The following is a 14962-nucleotide window of genomic DNA, read 5'->3' on the forward strand; positions in this document are numbered from 1 at the left end:
TGAGCAGGTACAAGGACATCTCAAATAATAAATATAGGCCTGGAAGTAAGAACTCATACAGGATCAGAAAGAAATAACAATCAATTCTGACCATGCCTTAAATCACTAAAACAGAAGCTAAAATCCACGTGCATTTTACAAGCAGGGGTCTGCCACTTTGGAAGGATTTCCTCACCCAGGAGATGTTAGCAGGTAGGTTTTTCCCTTTGTCCTGTTTCTGTCCTGGCAACTGCCTGGCAAGTGTGAGGAGCAAGTTTGTTCTATGAAGGACAGAAGTGTCATTATAGATGAGACCAAAGACACAAGCATCAGAGCCCTTGACAGCATCAGTGCATTAGAGTGGAAACTCGTCCATATTGATATAACTCTGATTCCATGGACAAACAAATAGGTCTGTCTATGGCTGATTCCTTTGCAGAGCAAACAGGCTTTGCTGATGCTTCAGTTACAAGTATCTTGCTGCTCTTAAATATTTCTATCCTGACCCTGCACTGTCTGACTGAAAGCTGCGAAGTCCTAGGAAGTATCTTTGTGATGCAGTGGCTGGTCAGTGTGGAGTGGCCCTGACTGGGAAGGGCCAGGGAATTTGTAATTTAATGAGGATGTGAGGGAGAGGGAAAGAGATGGAAGGTTTTTTGGTCATGAAAAACCTTAAATGAAAAAAAAAAATCTTCCCAGAATAGTTTCCAAAAGCTGGGGGGGAGCTCCTCTTTTTAAGGAGGAGAAATGGATTTTTGGGAACTATTTTGGGTCCAGTGAAATCTATGGGGCAGGTATCAGGTAAAACATTTTAATCTCTGGAGTTTTGCTTGGGCAATTTCTTGAAATGTTGGGAAAACTTTGATTGAGATAAAGGATGGATTTTGTCTGTTTTAAGTGGATAACCCTTAACACACACACACACACACACCTCTTCACCTCCATCAGAGGAGGAAAAGCAGATGGTAGATGCAGGTCAGTTGACACTATGGGAGAGCTAGAGGCCCTGCATCTGCAGTAGGTGTTAGCCACTGCAGACAAGGATACGTGCTTTGGGCCCTCCCTGTACCATTGCCACTGCCAGGAGAGCCATGCAGCATGATGGGTGCTCTTCTCTTGGCACCAGATTCAGTCACCCTTGCGCTGGTGTTGGGAGTCCCAAGCCTCTAATCTCACAACCTTGCATATTTCCCCTGAGACGTTGCTGTTGGCCCCACAGAGACAGTTCACAACCTCTTCAGGTGAAGCTGTTCTTTATGACAGACCAGTGTTCCAACGCTGCCAAAATAAGTTGATAAAACCACATTTCCTCTTGAAACTGCCCTCAGCATGCCCCAGCTTTAGCTAACACCATAGCCCTGTGCCAACGGTGCTTTTGCTGCTGGGGCGTGATGTGGATATTGCACCAGAGGGTTGTGTTTCTCTCCGTACTTTCTTTTTAACAAAAGCTATAGTCTTCTGCAGAGAACAGCATTACTGAGGGTTTGTCATGTTGAGATGCAAGGAGGGTGGCGTATGTGTGGCCTTGTTGTGGGAGGAAGAGTATCCTTGCACAAGAAGGAGGGCTTATGACTTTGAACACGGGGCACCATCAACTTTCCCGCCCTAGTGCCTCAATTTTAGCCAGAGCTGCTCCAAAGCAGGGTGCTGCACGTGATGGAGTTTGTAAGGTGATGTCAGGCCAAAGACAGTTAGCAAAGAGTATTTCAGGTGCATTGCAGACCAGGAGCCAGGGCAGTGGTTGACTGTGTCAGTGTCTGCATTGATCCACAGTGGGGATAGGGTGAAGAAGAGTCTTTGTCTCTTGTGGCAGGCCCTGGGCTCAGCCTGCATCACCTGCCTGGAGACACAGGCAATTCCGACAGCAGGAGCAGGGATTCATACAGCAAGAGGCAATTCAAGAAACAGGACGCCGCATTAAAGGTGAAGGAGGAGTGATGGAAGTCCAAAAGAAAGGATGCTGCTGATTAAGCAGTACAAAGCCCAGGTGCTTCAGCTGATGCTTATTAGACCTTCTCAGACCAGCAGGGTAATGCAAGCTGGCCTCCTGGAAGACATCTTTGATGGTGGTTTTTCTTTAGAAAGTGGAAGAAAGGGGAATTTCAGACTTCTGGCCAGGATGCCAAGGCTGCAAAGGTAACCCCTCTGTTGTGGGTGAGCCCAAATTAGACCTGGCTTGAATTTGGAAGAGCAAAGATGTATGGCAAATCAAGCAGCATTGGGGGATGAGGGGGAGGAGAAGATAGTGGGATTCGGCCAAAGCTTTCCAAAACTCTGAGGAAAGTTAAGTCAGGCAGGGGTAAAAGCTAGCAAGTTCCTGTGCTTAATGGACCTGCTGGCTGAGCTCCACTTCAACCCATAGCCTGGCCCTGCCCTGTGCTAGGAAGAGCAGGATGGGTTTGTAAGGCAGTTGTGACAGTCTCCTCTCCCCCACCCCTCCACCTACTGTGTTAGTCAGATCTTGGGGCCTCGCTGTCTGTCTCCACCCTCAGGGACCTGGGGAAGCACTGTCACGCTTAGGTTGTGGCCTGCCTTTTTTGGGGCTGATTATTTCTTTTTGAAGAGCTTGCGGAAGGAGCTCCGGAAACCCCCCTTGGGCTCGTGCCGCGGGTTGTGGTCGCTGAAGGATGTTTGCTCATTGTCATCCTTCTGGCAGAACCTGGTGTTGTCTTCTGCATGGAGCTCCTAAAAGGGAAAAGACAATTTAACCAGCATTTGCAACCTCACATCCTTGTCCCCTTCTCTCTCTCTCTCTCGCTCACTCGCTCTCTCTGTGCTAGGAGGGACCTGGTGGGTGAGGAGGTGCTGGCAAGGCTGGGAGACAACAGGTCACTTGGGCCTCGGCAGCACTGGTACCTCTGCAGAGAGCTTGTTGCTGGCTCTGAGGCAGTGGCAGAGGATTGGAGGGATGAGCATTGTTAGAAGGAACTGGAGCCTTCCTTGCTAAGCTTTTTGTTTAGGGGCAGCTTACTTGCCCCTTTTGCCAACAAGGGAGCAAGCCAGCATAGGGAGTTGAAGGAACTTCCCACCCTCTCCTTGCTTGTGAGCTCTGTTTACCCTAGAGTAGGGAGGCTTCAGGCTTCTTGAGCTGATATGGTGTGAAATACTCTTCTGTTGGCTCTGCTGCTGCCTGGTTTTATATCTGTGGGCAGAAGGCTTCATTAGCACACACACCTGGCAGTAAATGTGCCACTAAAAGATCTCTACCTCTTTCAGGAGAGTGCCGAGTTCCTCTCAGCAAGGCTCTGGACAAGTCCTTTTCTCCAGTTCTGCCCACCACTGCCACAGTGGTCTCCTTTGCTCTGTGGGGGAGAACGTGTCCTGCAGTTCTGGACTAGCTCCACACCTGTACCCTGCTGTGAGCCATAGGTCTGTGCAGGTCAGTGCCAAAGAGCTCACAGGGTCCTGTTTCTGGGGGGGCTGTGTCACCATGGCTCTTCTCCATCTGCCTCATCTCTGCTCAGCTGTCCACCACCTCCTTCACTCACTAGACTTTTTTCTCTCTTTTCCTTGCTGCCTTTTCAGTCAGGCTATTGGAACCTTCCTCCCATCATCATCTGCATCTACAGCCTCATCCACATCTTGCCTCATTTTAAAAGGAAAGTGTTTCTCCAGGCAGCACTGAGAGAACTAGCTAAGCACCTCACGGCACCCTTGGCCTCTTCCCCAGGAAGTGTGAAGAGCGTCTTCCCCCCTGACTGTGGCAGCTCAAAGCTGACTCTGAACAGGCACTGCAGACTACAGAAGCACTGTTTCTGCAAGAACTGGTGTCCCTGAAGGGCTGGAGTGCTGCCTGCCATTCCAGCGATTGTCTGAGGGACATGGTTGCTGGGCTCTGTTTTCATACAGACTTTAGCATGGGTCTATGATCCATGCAACAAACACAGGTGAAACAAACCCCATGGACCAGATCTTTACTGGTGTAAATGGTCTGAGTTTGGCCGAGTCATACTGGTTTACACTGATCTGATAGGAAATTCACTGGTTTTCTTTAACCCAGCACTCCTCACAGGGGGTGGAAAGGCACCTTTTTAACTGGATGCCACCCTATAGCACTAATTTCAAACAGCTTTGCACATACTTAGTGACCCTGATCAGATACAGCATTTGCTTGTGAGGGAAGCTCAGTGACAGCTAGAGACACACAAGAGGCTAGCTTGTCTCAAGACTGTTCTAGCTGTCACTCAGCCAGCTGTGTGCCTCCAGCCCATGGTTGTCCCTGGGAAGATATGTGTGAAAAGGAGCTGTCTTGTCCCTCCCTTGGGCATGTACATGCAGATGAGAACTTTGAATGTCTGGACTTGGAAGCTATTTTGGCATGTTCTGCCCTAACTGTATCTTTCTCCTGCTGCTGCTGCTTCTGCACCACCACGTGCCTGGGTTTGTTTTTTTTTTTTTTTTTCCTCCTCCTATTTAAGCCTCCTTACTTCCAAAAAGCTCTGTTTTTCACCCGCTCCTCTCTGCGGGGGGAAGTAGCTCCTTTGGGAGCTTCGAGATGAGGCTGAGATCATGTGAGGCTGGACATTCCTCTCCTGCTTCTGCTGCAGCCGGCTCCCACTGCTGCTCCGTGTGCTGTAGAGTCTGGTGTTCATGCCCTCAGCGCTCCTCGGCAGCTCCTTCAGAGACCTGCTCAGCTGCTTGCCTTTGCTGTGGAACATCTCACGCTTGTAAGTACTGCTGCTTACAGGAGTGCAGCTCTTAGGCAATGGCTGTAAGGCATGATCTGTCCTCTCTGGTTCTGATGTGAAGTTAACAGGCCTAAGGAAGCAAATGTCTAAGCTGGACTCGGAAGAGGCTGGGGAGCAATTCTCAAAGAGAGCGATGTTTTGGAAGGCATCATCTTCATAGGGACCTGGCAGGGTGAAAACCTCCCCAGGGTAGTCGAACTCTTCGTAGCTTGGTGCAAAGTTCCTCGCATCCTGCAGCAGCTCCACAGAGGTCCTGATGGCTCTCTCGGTGTTTCCCACTGCATCAGCTGGTGGTGCTTCATACTCCATTTCAGGGATGGATTGTAAGGGGGCTGTCAGAGCCTTGAGTTCCTGCTCTGTGAGCTGAGAGGATGCAAGGATGTTCTCTGGCCTCTCATGTTTTCTACTTTCCATTTCCCAGTCAGGGGGCTTTACAGCCTGGATGTTCTCGATCACGGTTGGCTGGGGTTTCTTCATCTGGGGCATCAAATGCCTTAAAAATAAGAAACAAAACAAAACAAAAAAACAGAAGGAAGTGGACTACTAAAGGATGACCAAGAGACAGCGTGACAAGCCCCTTGCCCCCCTCACTCCTCCAGACCCATTCTCTTGCTTTTAAGGCCAAAAGGTATTTTCATATCTTGGAGAACAGTAACAGACCTGCCACTAATAGAAATTGCCTGGCTGGGTTAGCAGGAGCAAACTTGCAGGGGTAGAACTGCTTATTCAGTACCTTTGGCTGACTTTTGTACTCTACACCATGAAATTAATAGAAACTGAGATGAGAAGCCAGCTGTTCCATCTTTCCTGTTCATCTGCATTTTGGATTTTTACTTTCCTTCTCTTTCTGTAATGTAGGGCCTGTGGTCTGATTGTCTTTTCAGGTGAACAAGGTTCCTCTCTTCGGTAGGGTGACTCTGTCCCCAGAAGTGTGTCAGGAGTACTTTGAGGGCTCCTACCCTCTGTGTGTTCCAGGTAAGTCAGCAGAGAGTACTGCATTGGATGAGGGTGTGTACCTCCATGGCCCTTAACAAACACTAGTTATGAAAGTCCCACTGCTGCCATCTGGGGACATAATGACGGACTGGGGGAACAGAAACCTTGTGATGTTCAAGATCTGCAGAGCTCTGCATCTGGGGAAGATAACCCTATGCATCAGACCAGGCTTGGAGATTTGAGATGGGCAGCAGCCCTGCTTTGAACTTGGGGTTATAGCCAATGCCAGGATAAAGATGAGCTGACAGCATGTTCTCATGGCAGACAAGGCAAACCCTGACCTGAGCTGTATTAGGAGCTGCATGGCCAGCTGAGCCTGGGGAGTTATTTTCCCCCTTTCTGTTCAGTGCTGATGATGCCCCACCTGGACCCATGCTGGATGCTCAGTTCAGGATGAATGTGGGGAAATGTGGGAGGCAGCAACTGAGGCCGCCAAGGTGCGGGCCTGGAGCATCACATCTGTGAGGGGGAGTGAGATTGGCTTGGGTAGTCCGGTGAGAAGGAGGCTAGGGATTGATCTAATAATGCTGAGGGCGACTCAGAATGATGAAGCCAAACTGTTCTTGTTAGTGTCAAACGATGTAAGGAAGCACAATAGCCACAAATGGCTGACATTAAGAAAAAAGGCAAGTCTACTCTGCTTCTCTGATCGTCATCTCAGTTGGCTAGAACTGGGCAAAGATTGCCAGGTGCTACCAGTAGCCCTGTCTTTCTTGAATTAGTCTTGTGTCTTTTTGAACCCATTTGTACTTGCATCTGGTGGTAGTGAGTCCCATCATTCAATGACGTGCTGTGTGGCAAAGTGCTTTTTTTTGCTAGTCTGAGGTCTTGGTCATATTTCCTAGCTCTTGTAATGTTGACAGTGAATAATGCGGACTGTTACTATGCACATCACTGTCACGCTTACACAAATAAATGTCCTCACTGGTACCTGTTAAGACAGCTAGCAAGAGCATAGACAGCCCTGGGTAGAGCTCTGAAATGTTTCCTGCTAGTAAGCCACGTGTTAGTGGAAGGAGCCAGCCCTTCATCTCTCTATGCATACACAGGGAGCAGTCTGTAACTGCCTAGTATCACTGGTATAGTATAGGTGAGAAGAGAGTTTTCAGCCTACTTTGAAAGCCTTCTACTAGGACAATAGGCTTACGGGGTTGTCGTGCCAGATGAAGGTGCTGGTGGGAATGACTGTATTGTCTCTTCAGAGTGGATCCCGCTGTCTCGGATAGATGTTGCACTGGGTGTTGGAGAAACCTCTTGGCTAGTACACTGGGAGGTGAGACCTTTGTACAGCTTCACGAGGGATGACCTGAGGGAGGAGAAATCCATCGTCGTGCTAAGAAATAAGGCAGGGAATGAGCACGATCATGTAGAATCACAGAAAACAGGGCTGGGAGGGACCTTAATATTCCCGTTCACCTCTTCCCACCCCAAGGAAGGACCTGTTCCACCTAGTCTGTCCCAGTCACCAGGGTGTCCTGCTTTCTGTCCTGTTCTTAATGCCTCTCCTGATAGCAATCCCTCCCCAGCAGTCCGCTCCAGCCCTTTACCACCCTCCATATTTGGAAGCTTCCCTTGAAGTTTGATCTTGTCCTACTCTCCCAGTGAATCATCACAAGGAGCAAAGGCAAACAGACTTTGATTTTAGTAAAAAGTCTTGATTTCAAAGAACTCTTCTAAACCCCAACTTGAGAATCTACATTCAGGGTCATTTCTATCACAGTTCATCTCAAACAGGTTATGGGAGGCTTTTGTTTCTCCCACCCCACTTCCCCAGTAAAATAAGATAACACTATTCTCCATCTTAGCCTATGAGGGCTTCAAGCAACAGTCTTGGCATTCCCCAGGGCCCCAAGCTGCCAAAGCTGCTAAATCCCCATGCCTTCTCCCACTGGAGAGTGACTTTGCTATCAGCTTAAGGAATCAAATTTCTCATGAAACATGTGGCTGCTATGTTTAGAAGGATTAAACTGATTTTCCTTTCATTCTCAGAGTTAGACAGAAGGGCCCACCCCAAATCTGACCTCAGTTTGGAGGACAAATGGCAATAGTGGGCCTTCTCCAGCATTCATATGCAAAGGGCTTTGTTTTATTTCAACAGAGCAATGTGCCTGTTGATCTTGCCTGGACCTAAACCCCCTGTTTCCAGGCTTCCCCCACCCCTCCCTTTCCCTGGTGATGGGGAGAATGAGATTATGTTATGCTTACTTTTTCAGCTTTTTCCTCTTCTGTATAAGCAGGTCTTCATTGCATTGGAAGAGGAGGCTATAGTGTGAGATGAAAACCCGGAGGCGCTGCACACACACCAGCAGCAAGTAGTAGTCAGGATGCTCTTGCTCCGTGAACTTCAAGACATTCTGGGGCACAGAGGAGAGCAGGCTGTTTGGAGGATGTCCTAACCCTTTCTGGGGAGAAGGTACTATTGGGACCATGGATTAGTCCTCTGGAGTGCCCATGGCATTGCCCTGCGGGAGCATGGTGGGAGCTCTTCTAGGCAGCACCAGTTTCTGAAGGACTTGGACAAGGTCTGCCTGCTGCTGCTCCAGTGCAAATACACAAGTAACCACTGTAAATGTAATCATGGGATGTGTGGGTGATGCACTGGTTGATCTATTATTTTTATAGGGCTTGCTTCCTTTGTCATTTGCCTTGTCTGAAATGTTTTAGTACAATTCAGATAACCCTCCTGTGAGCCAGAACTCTCTTTATCAGCAAGCTCTGTGTAGGAGGGATTGTTGGGCCCTAGGAACCTCTAGCCCTCTCAGTCTTTCGGCTAACAGGCATGTGGACCACTCAGCAGAGAGGCCAGGTCTGTTACAGGAGTTAGGTCAGAGCTTACAGTAGATGTGCCCCATCTCCTGTTCTCCCAGAGCAGCAGGTAGCAGAGCTTTTGGCTTCCCAGGGAACAAAAGTTGTTTCTGTCAGGCCAAATGGAGAAACTGGCAAATAGAAGCAAGCTTCAGGTGAAAATGATGAAAATTAAGCCATTTTCAGCTGGCTTTCCCTTTCAAAGTTGGAGGTTTTTTTGTTTTTTGTTGGGTTGGGGTTTTTTCCAGAGAGCCCACTGTGTTAGCCAGAAGCCCTGTACCTGTATAGGCCTGAGTACCAGCTCTGAGTTAAGTCACATGTTGTGATAAGAGTTCAACAAGATGGTTTCCATCCTGGGGCCCTACCTGTAGATGAATAAGGTATTCAGGGATTCGCTGGACTATATGGAAGAACAGAATGTAGAGATCAGATTTGATTTCTTCTTCTACCTGAAATAGAGGAAGCAACTTCAGAGTCTCTCCCACCCATAAATCATGTCTGTTTCTAAATGGCTCTGGGGTTTAATGAGTAATTACGCTGTAAGTAGTTATAACAGTTCACAGGAGCATGCCAGTCAAGTGGCAGTTGTGTGTGACAATGCACCGGTCTTCGTCTTGCTTCTGGAAGGGATATTTGCAACTCCTTCCACCAGCAATACTAGTCCTAAGGATGAAATTTCTTTGGTCGGGGATTATCTATGAGGGACGCTCAGCCTAATTACGTAGGAGCGTATGTTTAAAGTGCACTAGTTAAGTTTCATTGAAACCCCAGGTAGATACTGTTGTTCAGAATTAAGTTCTTAGTTTAGGCCCAAATGAATTGAAAAAATGAGATTGACTTCTAAATTAAGAAGCAAGCTAGTGTGGTTTAGTTATGGCACTTTAAAACAACCTTTATATTTAACTTTCCAAGTTTAAACCAAGAATCAAGGATGTGAGACCAAGTACCTGAAGCTGAACAGCAGAGACTGATTTCTCTCTAAAGTACTTACAGGCTCACTGGTCTCCCTGTTTGGATGAGTCCTCCATTGTCCAGGAGACACTTTTTGCCTGGGACAGGTTTGGATAGCATGTCCATAGGCAAACTTTCTGGGAGGTCTGATCTGAGGCGTTATATCATGCCACAGCAGAAATATAGCTTTGGTTACACACAGTGATGAACAAGTTAAAACTGCCTTTTGTAGGTGCATGTCAGCCATGGCAACATTCGGAAAACGCATTCGGTAACAAAACAATTGGATTGGCAGAAGAGTCCTATCGTGAACAGGCATAACAGGAAGAGATCCAGGCTTGCATATTGCCCTTATGTGTCTGTGAAGCAGGCAGGAAGTTTACCTCCTTCAGGATCACCACATGGATCAGAGAGATGCATTCTGGCAGGTCCCTCAGGTAAGCAACATAGTAGTCCAGAAAATTATTCTTACAAAAGGAAAAAAGAAAAGAACAAAGAAACATAAGAGAGATTTTTGGTCATAGAGCCAGCCAGAAGAAGAAACTGTTGATTCCCTACCATCACTCCTGGGAGCTCATCAGTGCAGCAGAGCTGCTAACTGTGTGAAACTTTCAGGGCTTGGGACTTCTCAAGAAAGGCTGTTTAATAAAATGTGTTCAACTGTTAAGCGTAGTGCATAAAACTTTATAGCAGATGGGAGGGGTAGAGAGGCTGGGGAGGAAGAAGCTTTTCTTATTTAAGACTCTCTTGAAATTTATAAAGCATCAGATGAGTTTTACACATCCTTCCAGGAGAGGTCCCACTGCTTGCCAGGGGTTGGGCAGACCTTCACCCTGAGAAGGAGGTGCTGTTTTACTTGGGGCTACAAACCATGTAGGATAAGGGGCCTGCCCACCCGCTTGTCATAACTCTGAGCAAAGTGTATTGGGGAAAGGGAGCATCAGAAACATGCTCTTTTCACACCCTCGCTGTGAATGCAGGCATCCAAGCTGTCAAGGCTCACGTGTGGTTCCTGCAAACAAAGTCTAGGTCTCTTGCATTTATTAGAGGGCTGTGGTGGCTGCATGCCCCCAGGTGGATCTGGCATGTGTGCTCCCTGACCAACCAAGTACTACAACACAGGGGCTGCCATACACCAGGGCTCTGCTCAAAGGAGGCTGGCTGAAAGCTCTTACCCTCACCACAGCTTCACAGCACAGCCCCTCTGCTGCAAGGTGTCTCGGCCCCCCTGTGGGCCAGCAGCACAACATCATGAATCATAGCAGAAGAGTCCAGAAAGGTCTGTAACATACCTCATCATTTGTTAACTTCAGGAAGATGTCTCCTAGGATCCCTTGTCGTGGCCAGCTCAGGACTCGCTCCTGTAGAGCGTGAAGTAAATCGACATGCTGCTGGACCAGGTACCGCAAAGAGTTAGGGAAGAAACTGAAGGGAGATGATGTTAGACTGGTTACACAGAGCAGAAGCTCAGCCCTAAGAATGTACGTGAAGTGTGTGTTCATGGGTGGTCAGCACAGGCTTGCTTTAAACACAGATATTATTAACTACTTTTATTGGAGTCCTGGGTGCACCAGGAGGCCCTGTTTTGGCTGCTATGTACATGCAGATACCCTCACTAGTAGGCTATTATTGCAGTGTTTTGAAGGCTTCTTAGGCTGACTCTCCAGTGCGTTGTGTGGCTGATCAGAATATGCAGAACTAAAAAGCCCAAGGCAATGCTGCTGTGGCTAAGGGAGCAGGACCATGGTGCCGAGCCATCCTATAGAGTGCTTGGAGGGGATCTCCCCAGCTTTGCATGTTGTCTCATTTGTCAGACCCTTTAACAAGGCAACCCTTTGATGCAGAGCTGGTCAAAATGTGCTTCTGCCTTTCTGTCATTTCATGCTGATTTCATACAGAATCAGAATGATGTCAGATATCAAAATATTTTGCCAGATAGAAAGTCCCAGGGAAAAAGAGTAAAAATAAAAACTCACTTTGGACTATCATGCTTCAATTTGAACTGTGTGCGTCATGTAACTGCTTAAATGAGTCCACATCAACCCATGTACCACATGTCCCATAGTGGACTTCTGTCAAATGACTCCTTGGATCAGTGGAAAGAGCCAAAAAAAGAGAGACCTAGCAAGGACTGGGCTCCCCAAATGTGCTTAGGGGCTGGGAACTCCAACGCCAAAGCTGAGAGAATGAGGAGAGATGTAAGAGCTATCCCATCCTGGGAACTAAGGCAGCTGCCACAGAGGATGGCCTTTGCCAATAGCTGGGTTTAACTGCTAAGCTAGGTCAGTCCCACTGGTCTTGTATCTGTATCTAAATACGTGTGTGTCTGTATATATCGATACCTGATGCATGGCAGCCACTAGCCAGGGGCATATGCCCACAGCAGCTTCTAGAGCTGGAGCTGTGAACTGGGAGAAACAGGCAGTGAATGCACAAAGCTTTGTTCCCACCTGGGCAGGAGGCATGCAAAAGAATAGGAGACTGATGGGACTCAGAAGGAGACTGAAATGAAATAGTAGTGAAACAGTTTGGTATGCAAGGTGGACAAGATGCAAGGGCAGGCAGGAAAGTCTAATCACTGCAAAAACCTTCCAGTGCCTCCAATTTTCAACTAGAAATAAGCTCTAAGTGTTCAAAGATCTCTGTGTGGGTGAAAGAAAACTGAGAAAGAGGATGATGCAGAAAGGATATTGACTGAAGAAAACTCCCCAAAAGAGAGAGCACACTAAATCAAATACCTTCTCTCTTTGGTGCTCCTTTTCACATCTGGCCCTTGCAACGTGGCCTTGATCTTCAGGATTAGGGAAAGGTTGATGACATACTTCCTTTCTGACTCCAGCAGCTCCAAAGCGATATTCTGCCTTTTGGCTTCCAGAAGATAATGGTTAAGTTTAAAAATAAAGAAATGCTGACCTCAAGGACAGCCTCATGTTAGACTGGTGATCTGACATTAAATCATGAAAGCTGAAATTGTTGAAAAGTGACACCAATGTCTTGTTTTTATGTGTCTAGTTTCCTCAAAATACAAAATTCTAGCCTGATGCTACAGCATGTCCCAGACCTGACTGGAGCCACGGTTTGCTAAGAAAGCTCCAAAGCAAATATGTTTTCCTCTCTGAATACCTTATTTTTTTGTCCTAAGAATAACAAAACGAGCAAAGGCAAAACTCATACCAGTGATTCACATCCAGTTTCCTGCCAAATTAGAAGTTGTGTTTTTCACCTGCTTAAGCAACTACACTGTCACAATCCCGACTACATCAGTAGTCTGAACCTGCCAGGTCTTAGAAAGGAGAACAGTTGTCCTGCGTGCAGAGCGATTCTATCAATGGCACAGACCCGCAAATACAGAGGCCAGAAGTCTTGGAGACTGAGGCCCTGAGACATGCCCCCCAGCAGGAGAAACTGGCTTGTGTGTCTCCCTCTGTAGAAGCTGATTACCGACCAGCTCACACCAGATGTAAACGCAGCTTTGAGCCTCTCTAGCCAGAGTTTTCCACTCTGTCCTTACCAGCCAAAGAGGGTTCGCATATAATGTTGTCTGCTGAGCTGTATCTGCTTTGGCCCATGTCTTTCCCCCTCTCTGGTTGCTCTTTGGAAATGTACTCATCACCCCAGTCCTTGGTGTCCTTAGGCTGCTTCCACACTGTTGATGGCAGATGCACTTTTGACTGCCCCTCTGTTGTCAAGGAAGGCTTGAGGCTGTCGTCTGTCTCTATGGTTGCTCCTGCAATGACAAACAGCTGTATGGATCTCAGTTGACAGGTTATGCTACAGCAGGCAGTTAACCTGCATTATTTTCCATTTGAAGTAATGGAAGGAGAGTTTGAAGCATTCTCTGTGCTTCACAAGGGCTGTAGTCTTGTAGTGTTAATTTACAAACAGAAGTGTAGTCGGTGAGCACTTTGGCAGAACAAGGTTTACACTCTTCCAGCATTTATTTTCAGGCCAAGTAAGGACCAAAATCAGACACACATTAGAAAAGAAAACACATATATTCCAAGTATGGTTGCACTTCAGGGTTTTGGGACACCTCAGGACTTGATAATATGACACTTATTCGCAGGTATTGTAGAAACAAAGTGTTATAATTTGGATTTAAATGCCATTCTCAATGGATGCAAACTGTCATAGCTCTTAAAATTTTTGTTAGTGTGATGTGATTTTACAGCAGCAGCAGGACTGCTGGTCTGAGGCTCTTAAATCACAGAGAAGGCAGGGGAGGGTGCAGGTGTATTAGAACCATTGGGCTGGAATTGCTTTAATGCAAATACTTTGAATTTGGGTTGCAATGAACCATTTTCCCTAGCTTTCGCTCTTTTTTTTTTTTTTTCTTTCCAAGTGGATTCAAGGAAAGGATCCATCCAGAACAGTGAGTGCTTCTAGTGAACAGTGCAAACATCTAATGGTTGTTCTCATGTGTCCTTTTGCTGGCCAGGATCCTTAATGTCCCCTTCTCTTCTGACCAATTTTTATTTTTGCCAGAAAAACTCCTCTGTTGCTATTCAGACATGTCTACAAGGAATCTGGAGGCTGGTGGGCAAATAAACAGCTCACCAGTTCAACCGGTGTGTGGTCACTGCAAAGACTATTTCTTCCCAAGTGGCAAAATGGCACTCATTATTCTTTGCCATATCAGTAAGCTTCAATTCTTCCTTTCTGCAAAGGCACTTAGAAGCTACAAAAGGAGCAGCAACAGGGCTTTCCCTGCCAAATATCGATCCTTTGCATTGTCTGTCAAGTATCTGGCACTTCAGGGATGCAGCTTTGCCCTCATATCTCAACTGCAGGTATGAGAATGGAGGTACATGGCAAAGTGAGAGACATTCCTGTGAAATGTGTTTCCTGAAAGCATTTCTTCAGTGCAGTAAAACAAGCACTCTAACTGAATCATTGTCCCACTGTTTTTTGACAGTTCAATATTTTCCTACCTGGACCTCCTATGACTTTCACACCTCCTTCTCCCATCGGCATGATCCTGGTGTCAGACACTGTGGAAGAACAAAGGGAAACTTTACAAGAGAAAACAGCTGTAGAGCAGGCTTCCTCCTGCCAAGCCCAGTCAGTGTGGTTAGATCCTCCAATCTTTCACTTTTTTGCTGTGGAAACATCCCTGTTAGATCCTCCACTAAGGAGGATCTGTTGTGGCTCTTGTCGTGATCTTTGTTTCAGTACCACCAGCAGGCAGGCTAATGTGGAGGTCCCTGTTGTGGTTGGTGCTGTATGACTGCAGAGGAACGTGAGCATTCTTGGCTTGTCCTTGCTTAGTAGGTGCATGTTGGGTAGAAGGCACTCAACAGGCAGAACAAGAAGATGGAGGCCTGATACATATACAGGGCTGCCATTTTGAGTGGAAGTGATCTTACTGAAGAATGGAGGGGTGAGATGACTGGAAAGAAAGGGGCGGTTGGGAGAAGTGAGTGAGAGAGGTGAATGTGCATGAGGGATGTGAGGGAGATGGCTAACATACCACCTCAGAGTAGGGCAGAGGGGGGCCATGACTGGCTAGATTGTAAGCAGAACAGAGTAGAAAACAGCACATG

General features: G+C 47.2%; 1 protein-coding gene and 1 long non-coding RNA gene across 2 annotated transcripts in view; one reads left to right on the plus strand and one right to left on the minus strand.

The window, feature by feature from the left end:
* Positions 1-10819, plus strand: LOC142601145 (uncharacterized). The gene is made up of 6 exons (XR_012834765.1): positions 1-192; positions 5552-5642; positions 6866-6936; positions 7901-7975; positions 9652-9856; positions 10733-10819. It is a non-coding gene; the product is annotated as an uncharacterized LOC142601145 (long non-coding RNA).
* ARHGEF33 (Rho guanine nucleotide exchange factor 33) overlaps positions 2527-14962 on the minus strand; it is a 25613-nt gene continuing 13177 nt past the window's right edge. Inside the window, exons 7-16 of the mRNA XM_075749577.1 lie at positions 14351-14410; positions 12931-13146; positions 12158-12287; positions 10712-10844; positions 9803-9886; positions 8834-8917; positions 7869-8017; positions 6811-6996; positions 4407-5160; positions 2527-2664 (exon numbers count right to left, since the gene is read on the minus strand). Of these exons, the coding sequence (XP_075605692.1) occupies positions 2527-2664; positions 4407-5160; positions 6811-6996; positions 7869-8017; positions 8834-8917; positions 9803-9886; positions 10712-10844; positions 12158-12287; positions 12931-13146; positions 14351-14410 (1934 nt within the window). The remainder of the gene's footprint in view (positions 2665-4406; positions 5161-6810; positions 6997-7868; positions 8018-8833; positions 8918-9802; positions 9887-10711; positions 10845-12157; positions 12288-12930; positions 13147-14350; positions 14411-14962) is intronic.

This window comes from Balearica regulorum, chromosome 3 (assembly GCF_011004875.1).
Source record: "Balearica regulorum gibbericeps isolate bBalReg1 chromosome 3, bBalReg1.pri, whole genome shotgun sequence".
Lineage (NCBI taxonomy): Eukaryota > Metazoa > Chordata > Aves > Gruiformes > Gruidae > Balearica > Balearica regulorum.